Raw genomic sequence first — 18,507 nt, 5'->3', positions numbered from 1 at the left:
TACTTTTGAATAACATCAAAATCTAGTTCTTAATAAAAGTATTTAGTTTCAAAAACCTTTGATAACTTTAAATAAACTCAGATTTAAAGTAAACATGACTTGATAATTAGTATTAATGACTAATTTCTAAGTAATAAATGTTTAAAACATTAAAATCCTTTGAACACGGATGACGGAATATTTCAAAAGTCTGTTTCCATCTTAATTTGAATAGACATTAGTATGTGTTGTACAAATTATTAACCCTAACCTAAAAATATTTGCTGTTGATAATTAAGAAGTTGGATTTTTGTTGATTTTTTTATACACGAAAAAAAAAATGGGAAAATGAAAACAATAAATATGGAATTGATATTATTATAATAACTGTATTTATGAAAGATGTCGGGACCTAGCTGGATGAATCGAAATCGAAATTTTCGTTCAAGTAAATCACGCCGTAAGCATATTTCTAACAAATTTGAATTGAGCACTTTATAATACTTAAATAGAAATAAGTTTATAAACATTTTTATTTTTATTTTGTTTAAAAATATCTCAATATCCCGGATATAGATAGAAAAAAATATTTGTTATGAGTTTCATAAAAACATCCTTATAACTAGGACATCAATTTTAGTCTATGACTTTTTTTTATCTTTTTTCTTAGAAAAAAGCACAAAAAATATTTTGGGTTTTCAAGAAAATTCTTAGATAAATTCTATTTTACAATATAAATAAATTAATATCCACGAGTTTTTATTTCTTCGATATCGATTTTGCTATTATGACAGCAGTTTATATTTTTCGTTGGCTTATCAGAAACGAAACTTTCTTGAATTCTTAGATTTATTCCTTTGATATTTAATGGAGAAACTAGATAATAAATTTTAAGATTTAATGTTTTATATGAAATTTTTAAAACTGAAAATCCAAGAGCTGCCCCGATATTTCGAGAATATAGTCATCTATCTTCATTTCCAGAATTTCTTTAACATACTTAGAAATCGTGCCTAAAACTTTTAAAATTATGACAAGTAAAATTTTCAAAATTTAATAAAACCCTGACAAATTTTTCGGATACGGAAAACAATACTCTCCATTAAATTACCTTTTTCCTTAAACCCTTCCCAAACTGAATCGATTTTGGGGATCATGGCCTATTTTTTAGTTGTTCCGGGTACGGAATCCTAAACTCGCACTTGGAACATAAGAACACTCTCCATTAAGAAAATAAAAATCGGTTCATTCGTTGAGGGGCCACCGACAGACAGACAGGCAGACACACACACACTGCGGTCAAACAACACCTTTTTTTTGGGTTCGGAGGTTAAAAATAAATCCTTAGGGATATTTTTACATTTTCTTTAAAGGTCCATGAATTCTCACATTTTTCGATACATCTAAATCTAAGAGTATAATTCGTAATTTTTCAAAAAAGAAAAATTAAAATAAAAGAGAAATTTTCATTAAAACTAATTAAAATTTTCATTATTCTAGGAACAAAAGAAAATGATCCTGATTATGTGAAATTAGATTTAACAAAAGGTAAATTTCAATTCTTTTTTAAAATAGGACATTCATATTTTGAAAATAAATTTATAAATTTTTTTAAATCTAGATCCTAAAGAAAACATTCTTGAAATACTCTCCGGGATCTGTTCACCAGCATCAAGTGGTATATCCGATGTAAAACTATTAAATTATTTAAACAATTATATTAAATTAATTACACATGTAAACTACGATTATACTCAATTTGATTTTAATGTCGATGAAATATTTTGTTGGTAAGTGTTTAATTGGACCAGAAGACCGGTTAGAGAAGGTTGGTGAAAGTTTCTCAATATACCTTTTGGTGTTTTTTATTCGAACAAATAATAAGAAAAGGAAAAATTACACAGCAGCCGGGACTCAAATCCGCGTCCTCTAGATGTCCGGTCGAGGACGTAAACAACCCCGTTAGTTCTGTTCTATGTGGGTAGCACAAATTATGTGTAAGCTCTTCGTGTCTTTATTCTATTTGCATGTTTGTGGATACAGAATACACAAACGTTTCACACTGCTATATAAGTGATACAAATTAGATATTTTTATTATGAAACTAAATTACATTTATTTCAAATTTTTGTATACTTTATATAAGCTCAATAGAGGATCCACACAAATGGATCCACTCTGTCACGTTTATTCACTTTAAGTAGGGCTGCCACCTCAAAGTTTCGAGAAGTCGGGAGTCAGTAGAAACTACACGATTTCTGGAGTCTGTCGATCAAATCTGGAGAGGTGGCAACTCTAACGCGAAACAATACTCTTCCCTCCCTCTTTTGCATGACGTATTTTAAGAATGAGTCCTTACTATTCAGGGAATGTGGGAGTAAACATCACTTTCTTCTCAAATCGGCTTTTGTATTGAGAGAAAATTATCGATTAATGTTTTTAAATTATATTTTTAGTCTACGCACACCTTGTGTGCATGAGAATACGACTATTCGTACGGCTGGATTACGAGCATTACGCTACACGATCAAAACTGAAGAGCATGTTCTGAAATTAAACAGTTTACAAATACCTTTCCTAATAACACGGTAAGTAAATATAATTTTTACCCACCTATATTAGTCATCTGATGTCTTGACATAAGTGATGTGATGAATATTCGTATTCGCAAGAAACGATGCGAATGTTTTTGACCAAAAAAAAAAAAGGCTTTAAACTTCACTAATATGTGCTTTACTCATATTTTTTATCACTTTTCAATCACAGTTAAATTTTATTGTTGCATAAATGTAATTATAGCAAACTAACTTCAAATCAAAAGAAACGGAAGTTTGCTTTTAATAAACTGTGTTTTTAATGGACTTGCACGACGGGCTCTTTTACGCTAATGTAGAATTATTAAGAATTGGAAGTTAACATTCGCATTCGCACAAAATACAACATTCGTCCCATCACTAATAGACATCTGTGATGTAATTAATTTAAAAAAAAAATTTGTTTGCAGATCATTTGATATAATTGCCATAGAACGTACAAACGATGTTGAACGTATTCAAGCGTTAAAATTAATTCGACGTCTATTATTAATTGCCCCTGAACATTTTCATGTAACACTCGGTCGAGCATTAGTGTCATTAGCAAATAATACACAAGAAGAGAAAGATCGTATGTTACGTGCATGTTTGGGGGCATTAGCTGAATTAGGTATATTAAATTCAAAATTATTTATACAAATCGGTGGTGTTACTGCTATATTACGTAATATATTAGAATGTCAAACACCTCATATAGCTGAATCGTTATGTGGAACATTGTTACATTTAATGAATCAACCCCATACACGTGATTTAGCTGTTATTGATTTACAATGTTTGGCAGCACCATATTGTGATTTTCATTATCGACGGACAACAGCAAGTACATCTGAAATGGCGTTAGTATATATACATTAGTTTTTTTTTAATTAAACAGAATTTTTAGATAAGTAGAACCTAAAATCTTAACTTTTATCCTCACTGTTTATTTGTAATAAAATATATATGTCGCAGCCAATTAGCTTAATTAGCCGATTAATTAACAGCATAGCCTTTTTACTAAGCGGCGCTGTTTAATTAGCGGCCTGAACGATATTCAGTCATTCAATCAAAAAGCTAGACTAATGACTTGGATCGATAACCTTTACTTACTTGCCGAGAGTAAATAGATCACTCACTCTTTATAAGTAAAGTCAAAATTTTAAGTTCTCTGAAATTTTTGTTTTATCTGGCCATTATTAAAAAATTTTCAAATACTATTATTATTTTTTTTAGAGAAGAAAGAGAAATACGTTTTAATTGTAGTCGACTTGCATTATTATCGGTATTGAGAAGTTGGCCAGGAATCTTTCATTTTTGTAATCCAACGAATCCCACATGTTTGAAAGCAATGGTGGAAATATTATATTTAGAACATTTAGAAGTCAAGGTAAATATTTGTGAATCATTTCTTTGCAAATACACGCTCATTTAATGAAGCCATGAACGTAGAAAAAAGAATCACGTACTCAACAGCTCATCACATAGGAGCCGTTGCAATCCTATTTTTTATGTCGAAAATTACGTCCTCTTCTCTAAATGAGTCTTGTCATATTACCGAAACCAAAATAATTTGATCTAATGCCCTCAAATACAAAAAAAAAAAAATTCTAGAATGCCGTATTGGATTTATTATATGAGTTATTAAATCTACCTCAACCAGAATGGACTGATGAATTTAGTGTTGCACTAAATGCGGTAGATCCAGCCGATCCACAAGATTCATGGCGATTACGAAATGGTTTTGTAGCAGCGGAAGCACGTTCATTATTACAACATTTAGCACGAACCACACCAAATTTAGCTGAAATTCATCTTTCTGTATTATTGTACATATTTATTGAGGTCGGTCTATTTACGGCGTTGGCTGAAGTTGTAGTCACTGGTGATACATTCATTTGTGTTCGTGCCACAATTCTGTTAGGTAAAAATTGATTTAATTATATTTAATTTCTCAATATATTGTAACTTAAAGTTCGCCATTTTATTTTAACTTTTAAGGTTGTTATGAAAGTGGAAGTGGGGAGTCTTCTTGTTCCACTCACTCTCTGTCTGGCAAAATGCATAGAACGAAGTATCTGCTGCCAACTTTAAATAAAACAATATTTTTTTAATAATTAGATTCTATATTTAATTATTTCCAAGAATTTTGTCGTTTCTCTATAATACACTGTAATAACTCTTAAAATAGTAACTTTAACATCGTTTTTCACGAAAACCAATAACAGGAATGATTTCATATTTTGAATACTCTTTTCTTATTATTATTGACTGGCAAAGTTTTTCTTCATAGCATTTTCTTCATAACAACCTTAAGTCACACCTCTCATCATTTCTCAATATTTAAACAAAAAATTGATTTTGATCACTATATAAAATCAATCACCCTGTAAACATAATATGTCTTATATGACTAGTTTGTGTGTTGTGTGTATTTGTCCTCAAGGCGTCTTACTACATTGGACACATCAACTACTTCCTCCGGACTGTTGTAATATCACACCATCATTACCAAATCTTGTCATGGATGCAACGCATAAACATCAAGCATTAGCAGCGGTTACAGCTTTACAAGATTTACACACGTATGTATACGAATAATACAAAGCCAATATTTTAATTTGGATTTTAGTCAAAAAGGCTCAAAAACATTAACCCGGAGTCATTGTATGGGTATATGTTACCAGTGTACCCTCGCTCTAAATAGAATAGCTAATATGCGGAGGTCAGAGATTGTGAGCAGCAAATAACACACGTATTTTGTTTTAAAGTTATTAGGGTTTTAAAAACCGTGGGGTATTAAATACCCGTCAACAATGACGCCGGTTTAATGAATTAATAAAGTTTGACAGTCGATACAATTCATTATTTTATAATAATCGAAATAACTTCAAAATTTCTACAGATATAGTTAGATAATTCTATATAAACCATTAATTACTAATTTTGAACAATTATCTGAATTCATGTATTGGCTTTGATATATTGTTAATCGAACACTAAAAGCGTTTTGAGCGACGGTTCTGTATTTTGTCGATACTCGAATTCTTAGATATTATCGACATTCAAAAAGTTGTTTGTGTTTGGTAAACAGTCCATTGATCTCCCAAAAAGTATTTCTAATTGGAAATGTTTTTATTCATTAGAATGTTGAAACAACGGCCTGCATCGTACAGCCTATTTTTAGACCATATTTTATTATCATCGAAAAATTTTAATAAATCGGATACACTGAATATCAGCACTTCAATAAAAACGAAATCAAATAGTTACCGTTTCAAAATTTATCAGGTAAAGAAGTTAAAATAAATATGGCTGCCATTTCGTTTCTATTTTCATGAAAGAAATTTCATGCCACACAATGAATTATTCGTAGAAAGTGGGTAATTCAAATATTTGATGGCATAAATGAATCAATTTTTTAGAAATGTAAAGAAATGTACAGAGTGTTACGAATAATATATCCGTCACTTTAAAAACTTATTCTTGATATCAAAACATAAGGAAAAGTTCATATGTACATGGCCCGAAAACGATCTCCATCGGAGGTACAAACATCAAAAAATTCACACGCCATATCAGATCTGGATCGAATTCTTTGAACTTGAAAAAAATGACCCCAACAAAAGTTGTTAGTATATTTTCGAGAAACATTTTTAGCTCTATCTATAATAGTTTTCGAATAGTTTTGCTCTATTTTTAATCATACAGTTAGTGAGAGAGCAAATTATTCGACTATTAAAGATAGTTCAACACTTTAAAGGACAAAAATGTTTAAAATAATAAGCTCCTAAACTGACGAATACTCATTCGCTTAAAACAGAATAGTCAATTCGAGAAAATTTATCGAGAAAACGTCATCAAGGAACTCTATTTAATTAAAAAATTGAATAAAAAATCAATAAATAACTTTGAACGAAATGGCCCCATATTTGGTAAAAAACGAATAAAATTAAAACATTTCTTTTCTTTATTTGTAGTTTATAAATAAGGATAATGAAAATTTATTACGTGATTCTGCCGTACTACAAAATAAAGATGGATACACATGGGATTGGGATATAATACGTTCAATATTAAAAAATAATTTTGATATAACACAAAAAGTGGATGAGTCCACTTATAAAGCATTTATTAAACGTCTTGTGCATTATTTTAAACCATCCAGTAATCGATTTTCACATATGGATTTAAGCTCATCAAAGCAAGCACAAAAGTATACGTTAGCTGGATGCGATTTAATACATTTTTTATTAAATAATTCTGAGGTATTTATAATAGTTAATAATTGATTACAGTTAAACCTGATTAACTATTCAAATTATATTATTTTTTAATTGTCCATAGTAATTTTTACTTAAGAAGGATCGACAAGCGCGGACCTAGAGAGGAGCAATTAGGGTAATTGCATTATCAAAAAAATAAAGATGGTAACCATTTTAAGTAAAGTAATTAGCAAATAATTTGGTGCTCCTAGCCATAATTTTTTTTTAATAAATTTAGATATAGATAAAAAATCTCAATTTTTTTGATTTTTCCTTGAATAAAATCATTTTCTAGAGTAATTTTAACCCAATAAAATAGCATACGAGGCAATTGTTAAACGAAGGAATGGTCCGGCTTCAGTAGCCAACGAAACAAACTAAATTGAAGAGCATGAAAAGTATAAAATTATTTTTAATTACTCAAAAAATGCTCAAGTAAAGTTTATGTTGCCTTTTTCTAAAAGTTTTCTGGCTCCGCGCTTGATCGAGTCGAGATGATTCAAACATGGTACGCTAGCATGTGTTGAGCCTTTAATTATACAATGAATACATGCCACTATAAATTAAGGACGTTCATTACAATAAGAGAGATAAAAGCTATGAGATGTAAGAGGTAAATATGCTTTATGAGCAATGAACGTCCTTAATTTTGAAGGTGATTTAATTAGCGTTGCCACCTCTTCTGATTTGATCGAGAGGCTACCAAAAAAAAAATTGTCCAGGGCTCAGTAAAAATGAATATTTTTTGATTATTTTTTTATATTCAGGTAAATTCGATAGTTCTTAGCAGCTTTTATTTTAAATTAATTGAAGCATATTTATTTAAATATTTAATTATAGAAAACTGTGTACACAAAACATAAAAAATATAGAACATTAGGATTCGGTGGTATAATTAGATAAATTTGACTATCGTCCGATTTTCCGTAACTTTGAGTTGGCAAACCTAGCATTTAATGTAAAATTTTATGACATTGTAAATTATTATCCTGTTTTAGCCTGAAGGAATAAAATTATTAACAGAATTATTTAATGATATTTCTGAACAAATTGAAGCAATCACAAAATCAAAAAGTGCGCATGATTGTCTATTTAGTCCGCAGCATATGTGGAATACATGTTGTCAAATGTATTTTTTATTTATTGGACATTTAACGCATTCTCATACTGGTTTGGATATTTTAACAAAAACTGGTGTTTTTGAACAGTATGTGCCTATTTATTTATATTCATATCAATCTTAATTTTAAATAGAATGAACCTTCCATTTTAACTAATTTTTAACACGTAAAAGAGATCTGTAAAAACCACTCAGATCAGCCTAAACGTGTTATTCAGAGCCAGATCTTTCAGTTCCTTCTATACTCGATTGGAATCTGAATGTCCCAATGGTTCGAAGTGCGACCTTAATATCTAAGAAGATGCTGATATGCGCCCCACAGTAAACTTGTGTGTTACAAATCCAGGCACATATCAGCTTAGCGAAGTATTGTGATTGAAAAACCGTCGCGTATTGAATAAAACGTATCGATTCTTTTTTTCCTATGTCCATAAACTTTCTCACCAAATAGATCTCCGACCCTTGACTCATTCTTATAAAGAATGATCCGAGAAAAATTAATTTATCATTATTTTCTTTTACAAACTTGAGTTTAATTTTCGAAGGTACATTTTAGTTGAAATTAGCTATATCGATTTATATTCAACAAATTGAATGAATAATGAATTATTTTGTAAATTTTATTTTAGATTATTAAAACTCGCTACCTCAACAAATCACGATTGTTATGTAAAATTAATAATAACAAGCATGGATTATACATTAGATAGTGGTTATCCACGTTTAATATTACAAAAAACATTACAATGTACATCAAAAGTATCCCGTTTATATGCAACACAGTTCCTATTAGTATTGTTACGTGCTAACGTTTATAATTTTGAATCATGGGGTATTGAATTATTAGTACAGCAATTATATGATCAATCAAAAGCAATATCATTACAAGCATTAAATATATTACATGAAGCATGCGAGCATAAAGTATATTTAGAGAAATTAGTTGAATTAAAACCAAATTTAATACATAAAGGTTTAGGTGATAAAGGTTTATTATTATTTATACGATTTTTATCAATACCAAATGGTTTTGCATTTTTACAACAAACCAATTTTATTGTTAATGAAATTCAACGATGGATTACAACTTTTAATTATAGGTAAGCTTAATAATTGCTAGCGGTTACCTGCGTCACTATAAGGGGAAGTAAAGAAATTTTTTATTCAATAGATTTAGTTATTCAATGCCAGTTATTCAGTTCCTCGAAGCATTCATAGATTATTTTCAAAGGAAAGGTTTTATCTGAGGCTTTTCACTGACGTTAGTAGTTTGTACTGTTTATAAACATAGCTTTACAAACGTTTAATTTAATATCAAATAAGTTGTAAAAATTTAAACAAAATCGATTTAGTTAATCTTGGTTTGGGCGTCATATATTTTGTAAACACCCCCTTTAAAGGAGTGCACTAGATCGATCATGAGTGAGTTCATATCACTAGTCGTATTTGGACGTTTTCCAGGTGGTTATGACCACAACCTTTTTTGAGGGCAGGATTCGCGCCTGTGGAATAGTACATTTTAGTTATGTTTATTACAGATATGTACGAATCGTAGAAGAAGAATTACATGATTCATTAACATTACATCAACGTAATGAAGATGGTCATTACAATCGTCGTATATCATCAATAAAAACAGTATTCCGTAAAGATATCTTCATACCACCACATTTATATGGACAATTAGTACAATATACAAAAGGTTATCATTTATTATGTGAATATGGACATTTACAACAAATGTTTAAATGTTTAGAGCATGCATTATGTGATACCGAACAAGAGATATTAGAATTAAAAGCAAGTTTATGGGCATGTGGACATATTGCATTGTCATCGTTAGGTGTTGATTTATTGTTAACAAATAATGTATTTAATGCAACGATTAATATTGTTAAAACGTGTCCAGTCTATTCGATACGTGGTACTGCGATTTATGTGTTAAGTGTTATGAGTACCACGTATAAAGGGGCTAATGAACTTTTTAAATTAGGTAAGTTAGGGCTGTTTTATGTAAAGATTATACTAACTTTACTTTCAACGATCAACGTTAAGAATACTTATTCCAATATAAACAATCTAAATAACATTAAAATTAAAAATTCCAGATCAGTTTGCCCATTTGCCAAATATTTTTCTTCCGTAACTTTAATGACTGGACATTTCAAACTTCTGTACATCATGATAGGTCCTAAAGTCAATAAAAACAAGAAACTCTTTTTTCGAGTAAAACTGTTTTGTCCAGCTTTTCTTCTTCTTTAAATTCCCGTAAACAAAATTCAGGATACTATACCTATCTTAAACTTAAAGCTATGAAAAAAGACTTCACAAAATTTATTTTTTAAGGTTGGGCATGTACAAGACACGATCGACATGATTTATGGCCGGTAATTGAAGGTGAAAATTGGGAATTAGATAAATCAATATCGCCTATTCAAGCTATCTGGTCATGTTGGCGACGTAGTGGCGACGGTAAAGAAAGTGAAGAATGTTCGGATCGTCTATCAGAAAACTCCAGCATGCAATATTGGACAGATGATCAAATTAAAATGACCACTGGTGAATGTAGTCTTCCAGATGTTGATAGTAGTGTAACAGATGATGAAATCTTTTTAGCTATTGATTCAAACACTTCAACATCAACTGTTGATAATAAAAAATCCCAAACACTTCCACATAATACTTCCATAAATCAAAAACAACAACATACCCGATCACTATCTGAATCAAAAACAATTGAAGTAATTAGTCATAATAATAATAATAATATTAGTAGTCGAACTGAACAAATACCAAAAATTAATATGCAAACTAATCGTGTACATAATCGACATCGAGATGTTTCAGAATCAAGTACATCGGGTGTAAGTTCTTGTGATTCAGTTGTTGGGAAATTTAATATTAGGTAAGTCTTGAAGTGTTTGCCTTAAGTTAAGTTCTGGATATAAACTAAGAAAGTAACGTAGGCTAAACTCAGACTTGAAAAAAAATGGACTAATTAGGTGATTTTATGAATACCTATACCAGTTTACATTACACTTGTAGAAGCCCAGAGAGGGCTTACATGTAACCCAAATTTGGTTGCGCCACTTCGGGCTCATTCAATCTTGGAGAGAAAACCCGACAGAGGATATTCGAACGCTTATCGTCTCTGAGTTTATCACAAATCTGTAGTTTCATTTACTATGAATGGAAAGTAGGAACCATCCTTTAAGAGTTTATATCGAGAACACTCACCTAAATTTTTTTATGGCTTTATTTTATAAAATTTAAATACAAATTTTTTTTTTAGTGAGAGAATTCAAACTTTAAGTCCAATACCAAGTTCGTCAAGCTTAAGTACCTTAAAACCGTATCATAGATCCGAATATATTCGACGTATGCCTTTACAATGTAAGTTTAACCTTGTTAATTGAAATCAATTGTAAGTAAATCCCTTATTTGGATTTTTTTCAATTTTTAGCAAGTTTAGATACAATGACGATATCGCCAACAGAAACATCGCGTTTAAGTGAACAAGATGTGTTAGGCTATGCAACGTTAAGAAGATTACGTCATCCAGATAAACCATTCGTGGGGGATACATCTGATGATGAGCTATCAACGATGGTTAGTGTAAATGGTGGTTCTAGTGATAAAATCAAATTCCCTGTTGTGAGTCGATCATTAAAAGATCGTCCGCTTGAAAGTCAACATACTCAATTAAGGTAATTTGAAGATTATAATAAAAAGATTTGTTATTTTTATTTGAAAAGCCCGCTTCGCAATGACGTAGTTTTTACAGTAACTCAATCTAAAGATGTAAGTGCTAAATTGTTTAAATGGGCGACAAAAGATTTTATTAATATCGGAAGTCGATATCTCGAGCTATACATACTAAAAGTAATAGACCTTTGTCCTGATGTCGATTTCAATGTATTTTTCAAAATGGTAGGCTTGTGATTTTAAATTTTGTTACAGTTTAACAGACATTGAAGGCAGTTATTTTCCAAATCCAATTCTAACCGGGGGTAGTTTATCATCACAAACAAGTATTACAAAACAAACGAGTTTATTACGAAATTTGGATAAATGTGATGGACCATGCTATATGGGAATATGTTTACCACGAAAATTATTAGATATATTTCCGTATGAACATGTAACTTTTCAGAAATTTCATACGACGAATAGTAGTATTAGTGTTCCAGGTAAGTGTTATTTTGAGTTAAAATGCAAAATTTAAATAATGGGACGTAAAAAAATATTATAAAAAGTTTATACACAGAAGTTACAGACTTAGGCGTAACGAAAGGGTGGGCAGAAAAATACAACTGCTTCCTCTCGACCTTGATTTATCGTTGATTTAGTTAACTAAGTATATGTTTATACTAAAATACTGCTGAATTTATGAAAGTTTTAGGCCAAAATTTCCTCTAGATCAAAATTACTATTCTGACTCTTCTCCTTTTTAATCAAAACCTAGATACGCTTGTGGCTACAGGTTAACTGGAGCTGAAATCGAATACAAATATTAACGATACGATTTTTTCGTCCTTCCTTTATTCTTAAAATTTATTCAAACAATTAATAGAAAATATGAAATAATATTTTTTTATTTTTGAGTGTTTTATAAGCTAATTAAATATTAACAAAATTTATTTCTGCAGATATATCCGAGTGTAGCAACAATAATCAAATTTTAAAAACATCTTTACATGATACAAAATCATGTTTATATTGTTGTCGTAATAATTCATCAAATTCAACGCCAAAAACGTTAATTGATTTATTTTCTACAACCTCATCCTCATCGTCTTCATTAAATATGGATCAATCTCAAGTTGCAACGACTTCGTCTACGGAATCACCAAGAATAACAAATACCCTTGATATCCAAAATAATCAAGGTATGTGTAATTTTTGTAAATTTAGATAATTCCAGGCCAGCATAATTTTACATTAAATTTTTTGTGATATATTAATTATAACTTTATTTTTTTCAGAATCTCGTTTAAAAATTGATATTCTTCGACATGTTGAACGCTTATCCAATCCAGTTTGGTACAAACAATCACGCCAAGCACTGTTACATTTAAAACAAAAACATTCACAACTATTTCAAGATATTTGTTTATACTCCGAAGCATGTTTAATCTTAAGTAACGTCTCCATGCGATTAACTGGACGAAGATTTTTACAAGAACTGTTTCAAGATTTAAATTTTGAAAGTATATTCAACGAACCCTCAACGATATTAACGTATAAACGATCACACTTAAAAGTAACGGAACCCCAGGCCACAGACACTACGAAATCAAAACCGATTAACAATGATTTACAAATTTTACTAACACCAACGAAAACGGATGATAATGATTTCGTGAAAGTACGGTTTTTTAATTCAGATTCGGCACAACGTTCTGCTGAATTATCTGAATTAATGCAACAACATAATGAACATACGATGTCATCTTCGACATCGAATAATAAAGTGATTGTTGCATCGTTAAGTAATAAATCGATAACAAAAGGTTTTGTGTTGGCAAATAATAATAATGAATTTAGTGGTGGACCTATGCGTAGTCCGCCGTTAGCGAGTGTTAAAGAAGAGACATTGTCAAGTGTTGAAAATTTGTTCGATCAACCTCCACAACGTACAACAAGTGATTTAATAAGTCCACCCAGAGGACAAAAAACTTTAGTCGATTCATTAGGTTTAACATGTAGTCAAAATAAATTTCCAATTACAACACGTTTAGATTCATCGAGTTCCATAAATAAAAATTGCATTTCAACAGCGAATGCTATTGTCACAACCGTAACCAAGTGTGTTCCTTCTACTACAATTACTACAACAGCATCATCAGCGGAAACATTACCTACTACAACAATTGTAAAAAGTCAAACTACAGAATAATATATTTAAATTAATTAATTGCCTTAATTATTTCATAATTTTATTTAAAAAAAAAATCAAAATGGTAGCTATTATTATAATTCGAAGAATTCTTTTAGTTTTTAATTTACCTATCGAGTCCCTTTCCTTTATTTCTTATCCATTTCTTAACAGAAGCAGTTTTACTAAGGCATAAGTATGATGGTGCGATTTTCCTATAAAAGCGCTTGCAACTAAAATACTGAGTAGGATAAGAAACTAGCATTTTCTAGGAAGCAAATTATTTATTCCGTTATTTGCTTTGAAAAAGTTTAACATTCAGCGGTCATAACTTTGTTTTTTTTTTTCCAAGTATTTTCAAGCGCCTTTATCGGTTAAAAGTTCCAATGTAATGATAGTAAACTGCTATATTTTTTTCTTCCGTCAAAATGAAGAGAACATGGCAATTGATATAAACAGCTTTAATTGAACTTCTTCCTTAGGTCCGCTTTATATGACAGTTATTTCTTTAAAGATTCCACGATGGATCCCAGATCCAGAAAGAAGAATTTGATACTTGACTGTTGCGTTCTATTTTTTTTTCACGTAGGAAAGCGTGTGGCTATTCTTAAGCCACGTTTAGTAAAAAACTATTGTTTTCTCCCCTCCGTGTCGAAAGTTTCAACTTTCGTCCCACTGTGCTAAACGAACTTTCTGCTTTCTACCTCCGTACGAGAAGAAAAATAGTATACACACCACGAGTAAGTAAAGAATGTCTCAGATATCATGTTTGTAATCCTCTGCTTCGCACCGGGTGACAATAAACATGAGATCTGAGATATACTTTACTTACTTACTTAGAAATTTTGTTTGATATCACAGTTATTTTTGCGCGAAAATTCTCAGACACTATATATATATATGTTCTTTCTCGCTTTAAGATCCATCAGAAAAGTAATTGTCATGTGAAACGTATCTAATATGTGTCCACATCTCATTTTGTCTTTTTTATTTATTGTTCCTTCTTTTGCAAACTGTCCATTTTTTATATTTAAAAAAAAAATTATAATTTTGAAGTAATTTATTATGTATGTATTTATATTTACTATTAAATATATAGGGTGTATAATAAAAAATCTGCCAAAAGCTACCATATTTATATAAAAATAATTATTCGTAATTTTTATTGTTTCGAATATTGTTTGTAATTTTATTTACTATCCTCAGGCGTAGATTCAAGAGCCCCTAAAAAATGAATTGTGGTCATAGCCAAGCAAAAAGCGGCCAAATGCGAGTTATAGTATGAACTCGCTCATGATCGATATACTCCATTCCTACAAAGGAGAAGTTTACAAAATATATGACGACTTGGACAAGTAGTTCCACGTGGGCAAAGTCGTGGGACGAACAATAAACAGTAAATTAATGAACCTGTAAAATGTTAGTTTATTCGCTCGCGAAAATTGCAAAAGTAAATTTGCGTTTGTTTGCACATCTCAGTGTCACAATTAGACTCTACACTACTGTACCGATTTTGATTAAATTTTTACAACTTTAAATTTCATATTAAATTAAACGTTTGCAAACAGTACAAACTATTGACGTCAGCGCACGCCACGCTATCAAAAAGGATGGAGGATCGGAATTTTTTGGGACAAAATATATGGGCATACAACGCACGCTTACTTTTAAATTAGTAGATGCCTGTGCACCAAGCGAATAGATATCTCTTTTTCCCAATACAATGAACCAACCCAGCTTTGAGTCAAATATTTCAAAGAGCCATGAATTTAATCACGCTCTGTCTCTTAGACTAAGATACTTTTTACCATTTATGTTACAGAAATGGATAGTTGCAAACTGTAAAAGCTTTCCAACATATCCTACAAATAAATTTTTTCTCCAAAAAGCTCCCGGATTATAGAAAAATTTACATTAACGAAGCAACTTTCAATTTACAAAAAAAATACAATTATATTTAAATAAAATCTAAAATACATGTAAGACGAAAACTTTATACACGATATTGAACTTAAGTAAAAAAATACAACCAAATATTTATTTTGTCCATGAAACTTTCGGTATATCAAAGTGTTCTGTTAAGCTGTCCAAATGTTGATTAAACTTTTCAACTCTCTGTTTATGGGTCATTGAGGCTTTTTCCAAAATTCTTTGATTTTGCTGTAAAACATACCAATGAATTATTTTCATACCAAAAACAAAAAGGGTATTGTTTTTATTTACCATTTTTTCTTGCATCTTCAAGAATGCTAATTCTGCTTTGGTACGCTTTTGTACGACGACAGTTTCATTATTCTTTTGTTCGTCATTATTAACCACTTTTGCAGCTTGCTCTAATTTTTCTTTATCCTTCTTTTTTTTCTTTTTCTTAATACCACCGTCACCTTTTAATTTTAAGGGACCTTTTGCAACATGTGCGTATGGATCGTCTTCAGACATTTTTTATTTACAAAATTTTATTTGTCAAACAAGCTGTCAAAAAGATTATGGCGAAACTTAAAAGTACCTTAATGGGTGCGTTCAGGGATATTTTACAAAGTTCGATTGATAAATGCCTGAACATTTATGATATCTGTTAATTGAAAACTGATTTTATTTAATTGTTCTTCGATCCATTGCAACATTTCCAATTGTTGGTTCATCAAATAACAGACGTTTACATTATTAGACTAAAAATAATATTATGTTCTTAATAAATGTGCAATGTAACTCTGGCAATTATTTGATAAGGGCGTGAAAAAAAACTGAAATGATTTTAAAGAATTAAATTTCCTGGAATTCAGAAAATTAGATCGATTTCGTAAAGTGGTAATTAGTTCAAAATTAGTGAAATTAATGCTAAATGAATATTATTTCAAAAAAACTTCAAACGTACTTTTACAACTTCGGTAGTTAATGGTTTCAATTGAATATTAATTTCAGAAATTAATTCTTCCAACTCTTCGCTATAATTTTTCAGATTAAGGCTTAATTCTAAAAGATTACAGTACCTGTAAGAATAAAAATATTTATTAAATAAAAACAGTACCATCCTTAGGTAGAGTTTACTAGTCTTAAATTTTTATCCGACGGCTCTATCACCTAGGATTGACACTGACTACAAGCTATTTTGTAAAATATTTAACATACATTTCATCTCGAATATAATTCGGAGTAAAAAATTTATTACATAAACATTTACTATCGATATCCCGAAACATATTCTCAAAATACACAACTCTATTTTCTAAATCATTTAAACCCATTGCAGTCATATTTATAAGTATTTCATTGTAATTTTGACTTAATTTACATGCATTCACAGTTTTCATAAATGGTAATATTAGATCTATTCGTTCAGATATTTGTAAATCCCGTTTTCTTAGTTCTTCGCATTGTATTTGAAATGTTTCAACTTCAGAATTGGTATGTAGTAATAAACTGTCGATGTAATTATTGAAATCGTCATAAGTTTTTATCGGGAACATTTTGAGTTAATTTCATTTAGAATTTTACATTTATAGATGATTTGTTGAGTTGTACGACTTAAAATTTTTATTTTATTTTGGATCAAAATTTTTTGGAACATCTTTAAGATTATACAAGCACTCTTGATACGCTTCTTCATATACCTCTTGTTTCTGCCCTCTCGATCGTGGAAATTAACATTAAATGATTGCTTAAAAACTATTACACTGCAATTTTAACTTATTAATTATTAAATTAAATAGATGTCACATATTCAAATCAAACTTATTAATGATTATTTAGATGTCGTTGACGAATAGTGCCATCAATTTTATCAAATAAATAAATTAAGTTATTTTATATTAAATGGTATACATTAATCAAATTATTGAAAGAGATCTATATAATAATAATTTTAAATAATTTTCTGCAAAGTCGCGCTTATCACCGAATTTATAACAGGTATATCGTACTCTCTCCGAGTACTATTTTCCTAAGGCCATTTTTCCTGTGAAATCGAAAAATTATGATGAACGTACCTAAAGCTTTAGACGATTCTTTGATATTTTGCGATCTTTCAAAATATAGCAAAACATCGGTAGACTAACATTATTTGACATTTCAAAACTTTATTTTTTATTTTGTAACGGTATGGAAAGATGGAATTATCTTTTTTAGGTATCTACATAATAGGTAAAATTTAAAGTATTCTCAAAGTAAAGTTGCCACCTCTCCAGATTCGATCGCGAGACTCCCGAAATCGTGTAGACTATCCTGACTCCCGATATCAACATAAATTCTCCAGAGTTCAGTAAAAAATATATTTGTTTGTTACTTGTTTTAATTCGATGATATAATTCGATTAAATCTCTATCTCCCTTTCTGGTTTATATCCCGATGTAATTTTTTTTTTAAGTATAAATTTTCTTTTACAGAAAAAGATAAGAATAATGATATACTATGGACATGGATTTATCCAAAATTACTCAACGAAGAACGTGATATCCTTACGCAAAGATGTACTTTTCAAATGAATGAAAAATTCACTTTTTTGAAAATTAAATCTCATTGGTTTTATGTTCTAACCGAAGAAAATATAAATAATAATTCACATATCAAAAACTTTGCAATAGTTTTGAAATCAAATCAATATAATCCAAATAAATTTAATCATATTTTAGAGTTATTAAATAAAAAATATGTGCAATCAAATAATCCAATTGAAATTCAAAAATTATATTGGTC

At 29.9% G+C, this 18,507-nt stretch overlaps 2 protein-coding genes across 2 annotated transcripts; one reads left to right on the top strand and one right to left on the bottom strand.

The window, feature by feature from the left end:
* The first annotated feature begins 236 nt into the window (after window positions 1-236).
* Window positions 237-13,854, top strand: LOC123290598 (rapamycin-insensitive companion of mTOR). Its single transcript, XM_044870847.1, has 19 exons — window positions 237-439; window positions 1,480-1,527; window positions 1,601-1,769; window positions 2,436-2,567; window positions 2,984-3,412; window positions 3,789-3,942; window positions 4,167-4,476; window positions 4,999-5,137; window positions 5,699-5,843; window positions 6,533-6,820; window positions 7,816-8,024; window positions 8,567-9,037; window positions 9,476-9,930; window positions 10,284-10,842; window positions 11,230-11,330; window positions 11,401-11,644; window positions 11,898-12,127; window positions 12,587-12,826; window positions 12,923-13,854. The coding sequence occupies exons 1-19, from the start codon at window positions 382-384 to the stop codon at window positions 13,834-13,836; spliced, it is 5,295 nt and encodes a 1,764-aa protein (XP_044726782.1). The 5' UTR covers window positions 237-381; the 3' UTR covers window positions 13,837-13,854.
* Window positions 13,855-15,780: 1,926 nt separating this feature from the next.
* Window positions 15,781-16,324, bottom strand: LOC123290615 (protein FAM32A-like). Its single transcript, XM_044870870.1, has 2 exons — window positions 16,039-16,324; window positions 15,781-15,975 (listed from the first exon to the last, which is right to left on the bottom strand). The coding sequence occupies exons 1-2, from the start codon at window positions 16,252-16,254 to the stop codon at window positions 15,853-15,855; spliced, it is 339 nt and encodes a 112-aa protein (XP_044726805.1). The 5' UTR covers window positions 16,255-16,324; the 3' UTR covers window positions 15,781-15,852.
* Window positions 16,325-18,507: the final 2,183 nt, after the last annotated feature.

This window comes from Chrysoperla carnea, chromosome 1 (assembly GCF_905475395.1).
Source record: "Chrysoperla carnea chromosome 1, inChrCarn1.1, whole genome shotgun sequence".
NCBI classification, from domain to species: Eukaryota; Metazoa; Arthropoda; class Insecta; order Neuroptera; family Chrysopidae; genus Chrysoperla; species Chrysoperla carnea.
Note: the sequence above shows the minus strand (reverse complement) of the source record. Positions and strands in the feature narration are given on the sequence as shown.

What these genes read in the sequence shown, in the direction of transcription:
- LOC123290615 (XM_044870870.1), bottom strand. Translation starts at nt 16,254, where the DNA reads ATGTCTGAAGACGATCCATACGCACATGTTGCAAAAGGTCCCTTAAAA. An exon ending in TGAAGATGCAAGAAAAAATG is followed by an intron (nt 15,976 to 16,038) that starts GTAAATAAAAAC and finishes TATGTTTTACAG; the next exon opens with CAAAATCAAAGAATTTTGGA.
- LOC123290598 (XM_044870847.1), top strand. Translation starts at nt 382, where the DNA reads ATGTCGGGACCTAGCTGGATGAATCGAAATCGAAATTTTCGTTCAAGT. An exon ending in ATACCTTTCCTAATAACACG is followed by an intron (nt 2,568 to 2,983) that starts GTAAGTAAATAT and finishes ATTTGTTTGCAG; the next exon opens with ATCATTTGATATAATTGCCA. An exon ending in GCTTTACAAGATTTACACAC is followed by an intron (nt 5,138 to 5,698) that starts GTATGTATACGA and finishes TTTATTCATTAG; the next exon opens with AATGTTGAAACAACGGCCTG.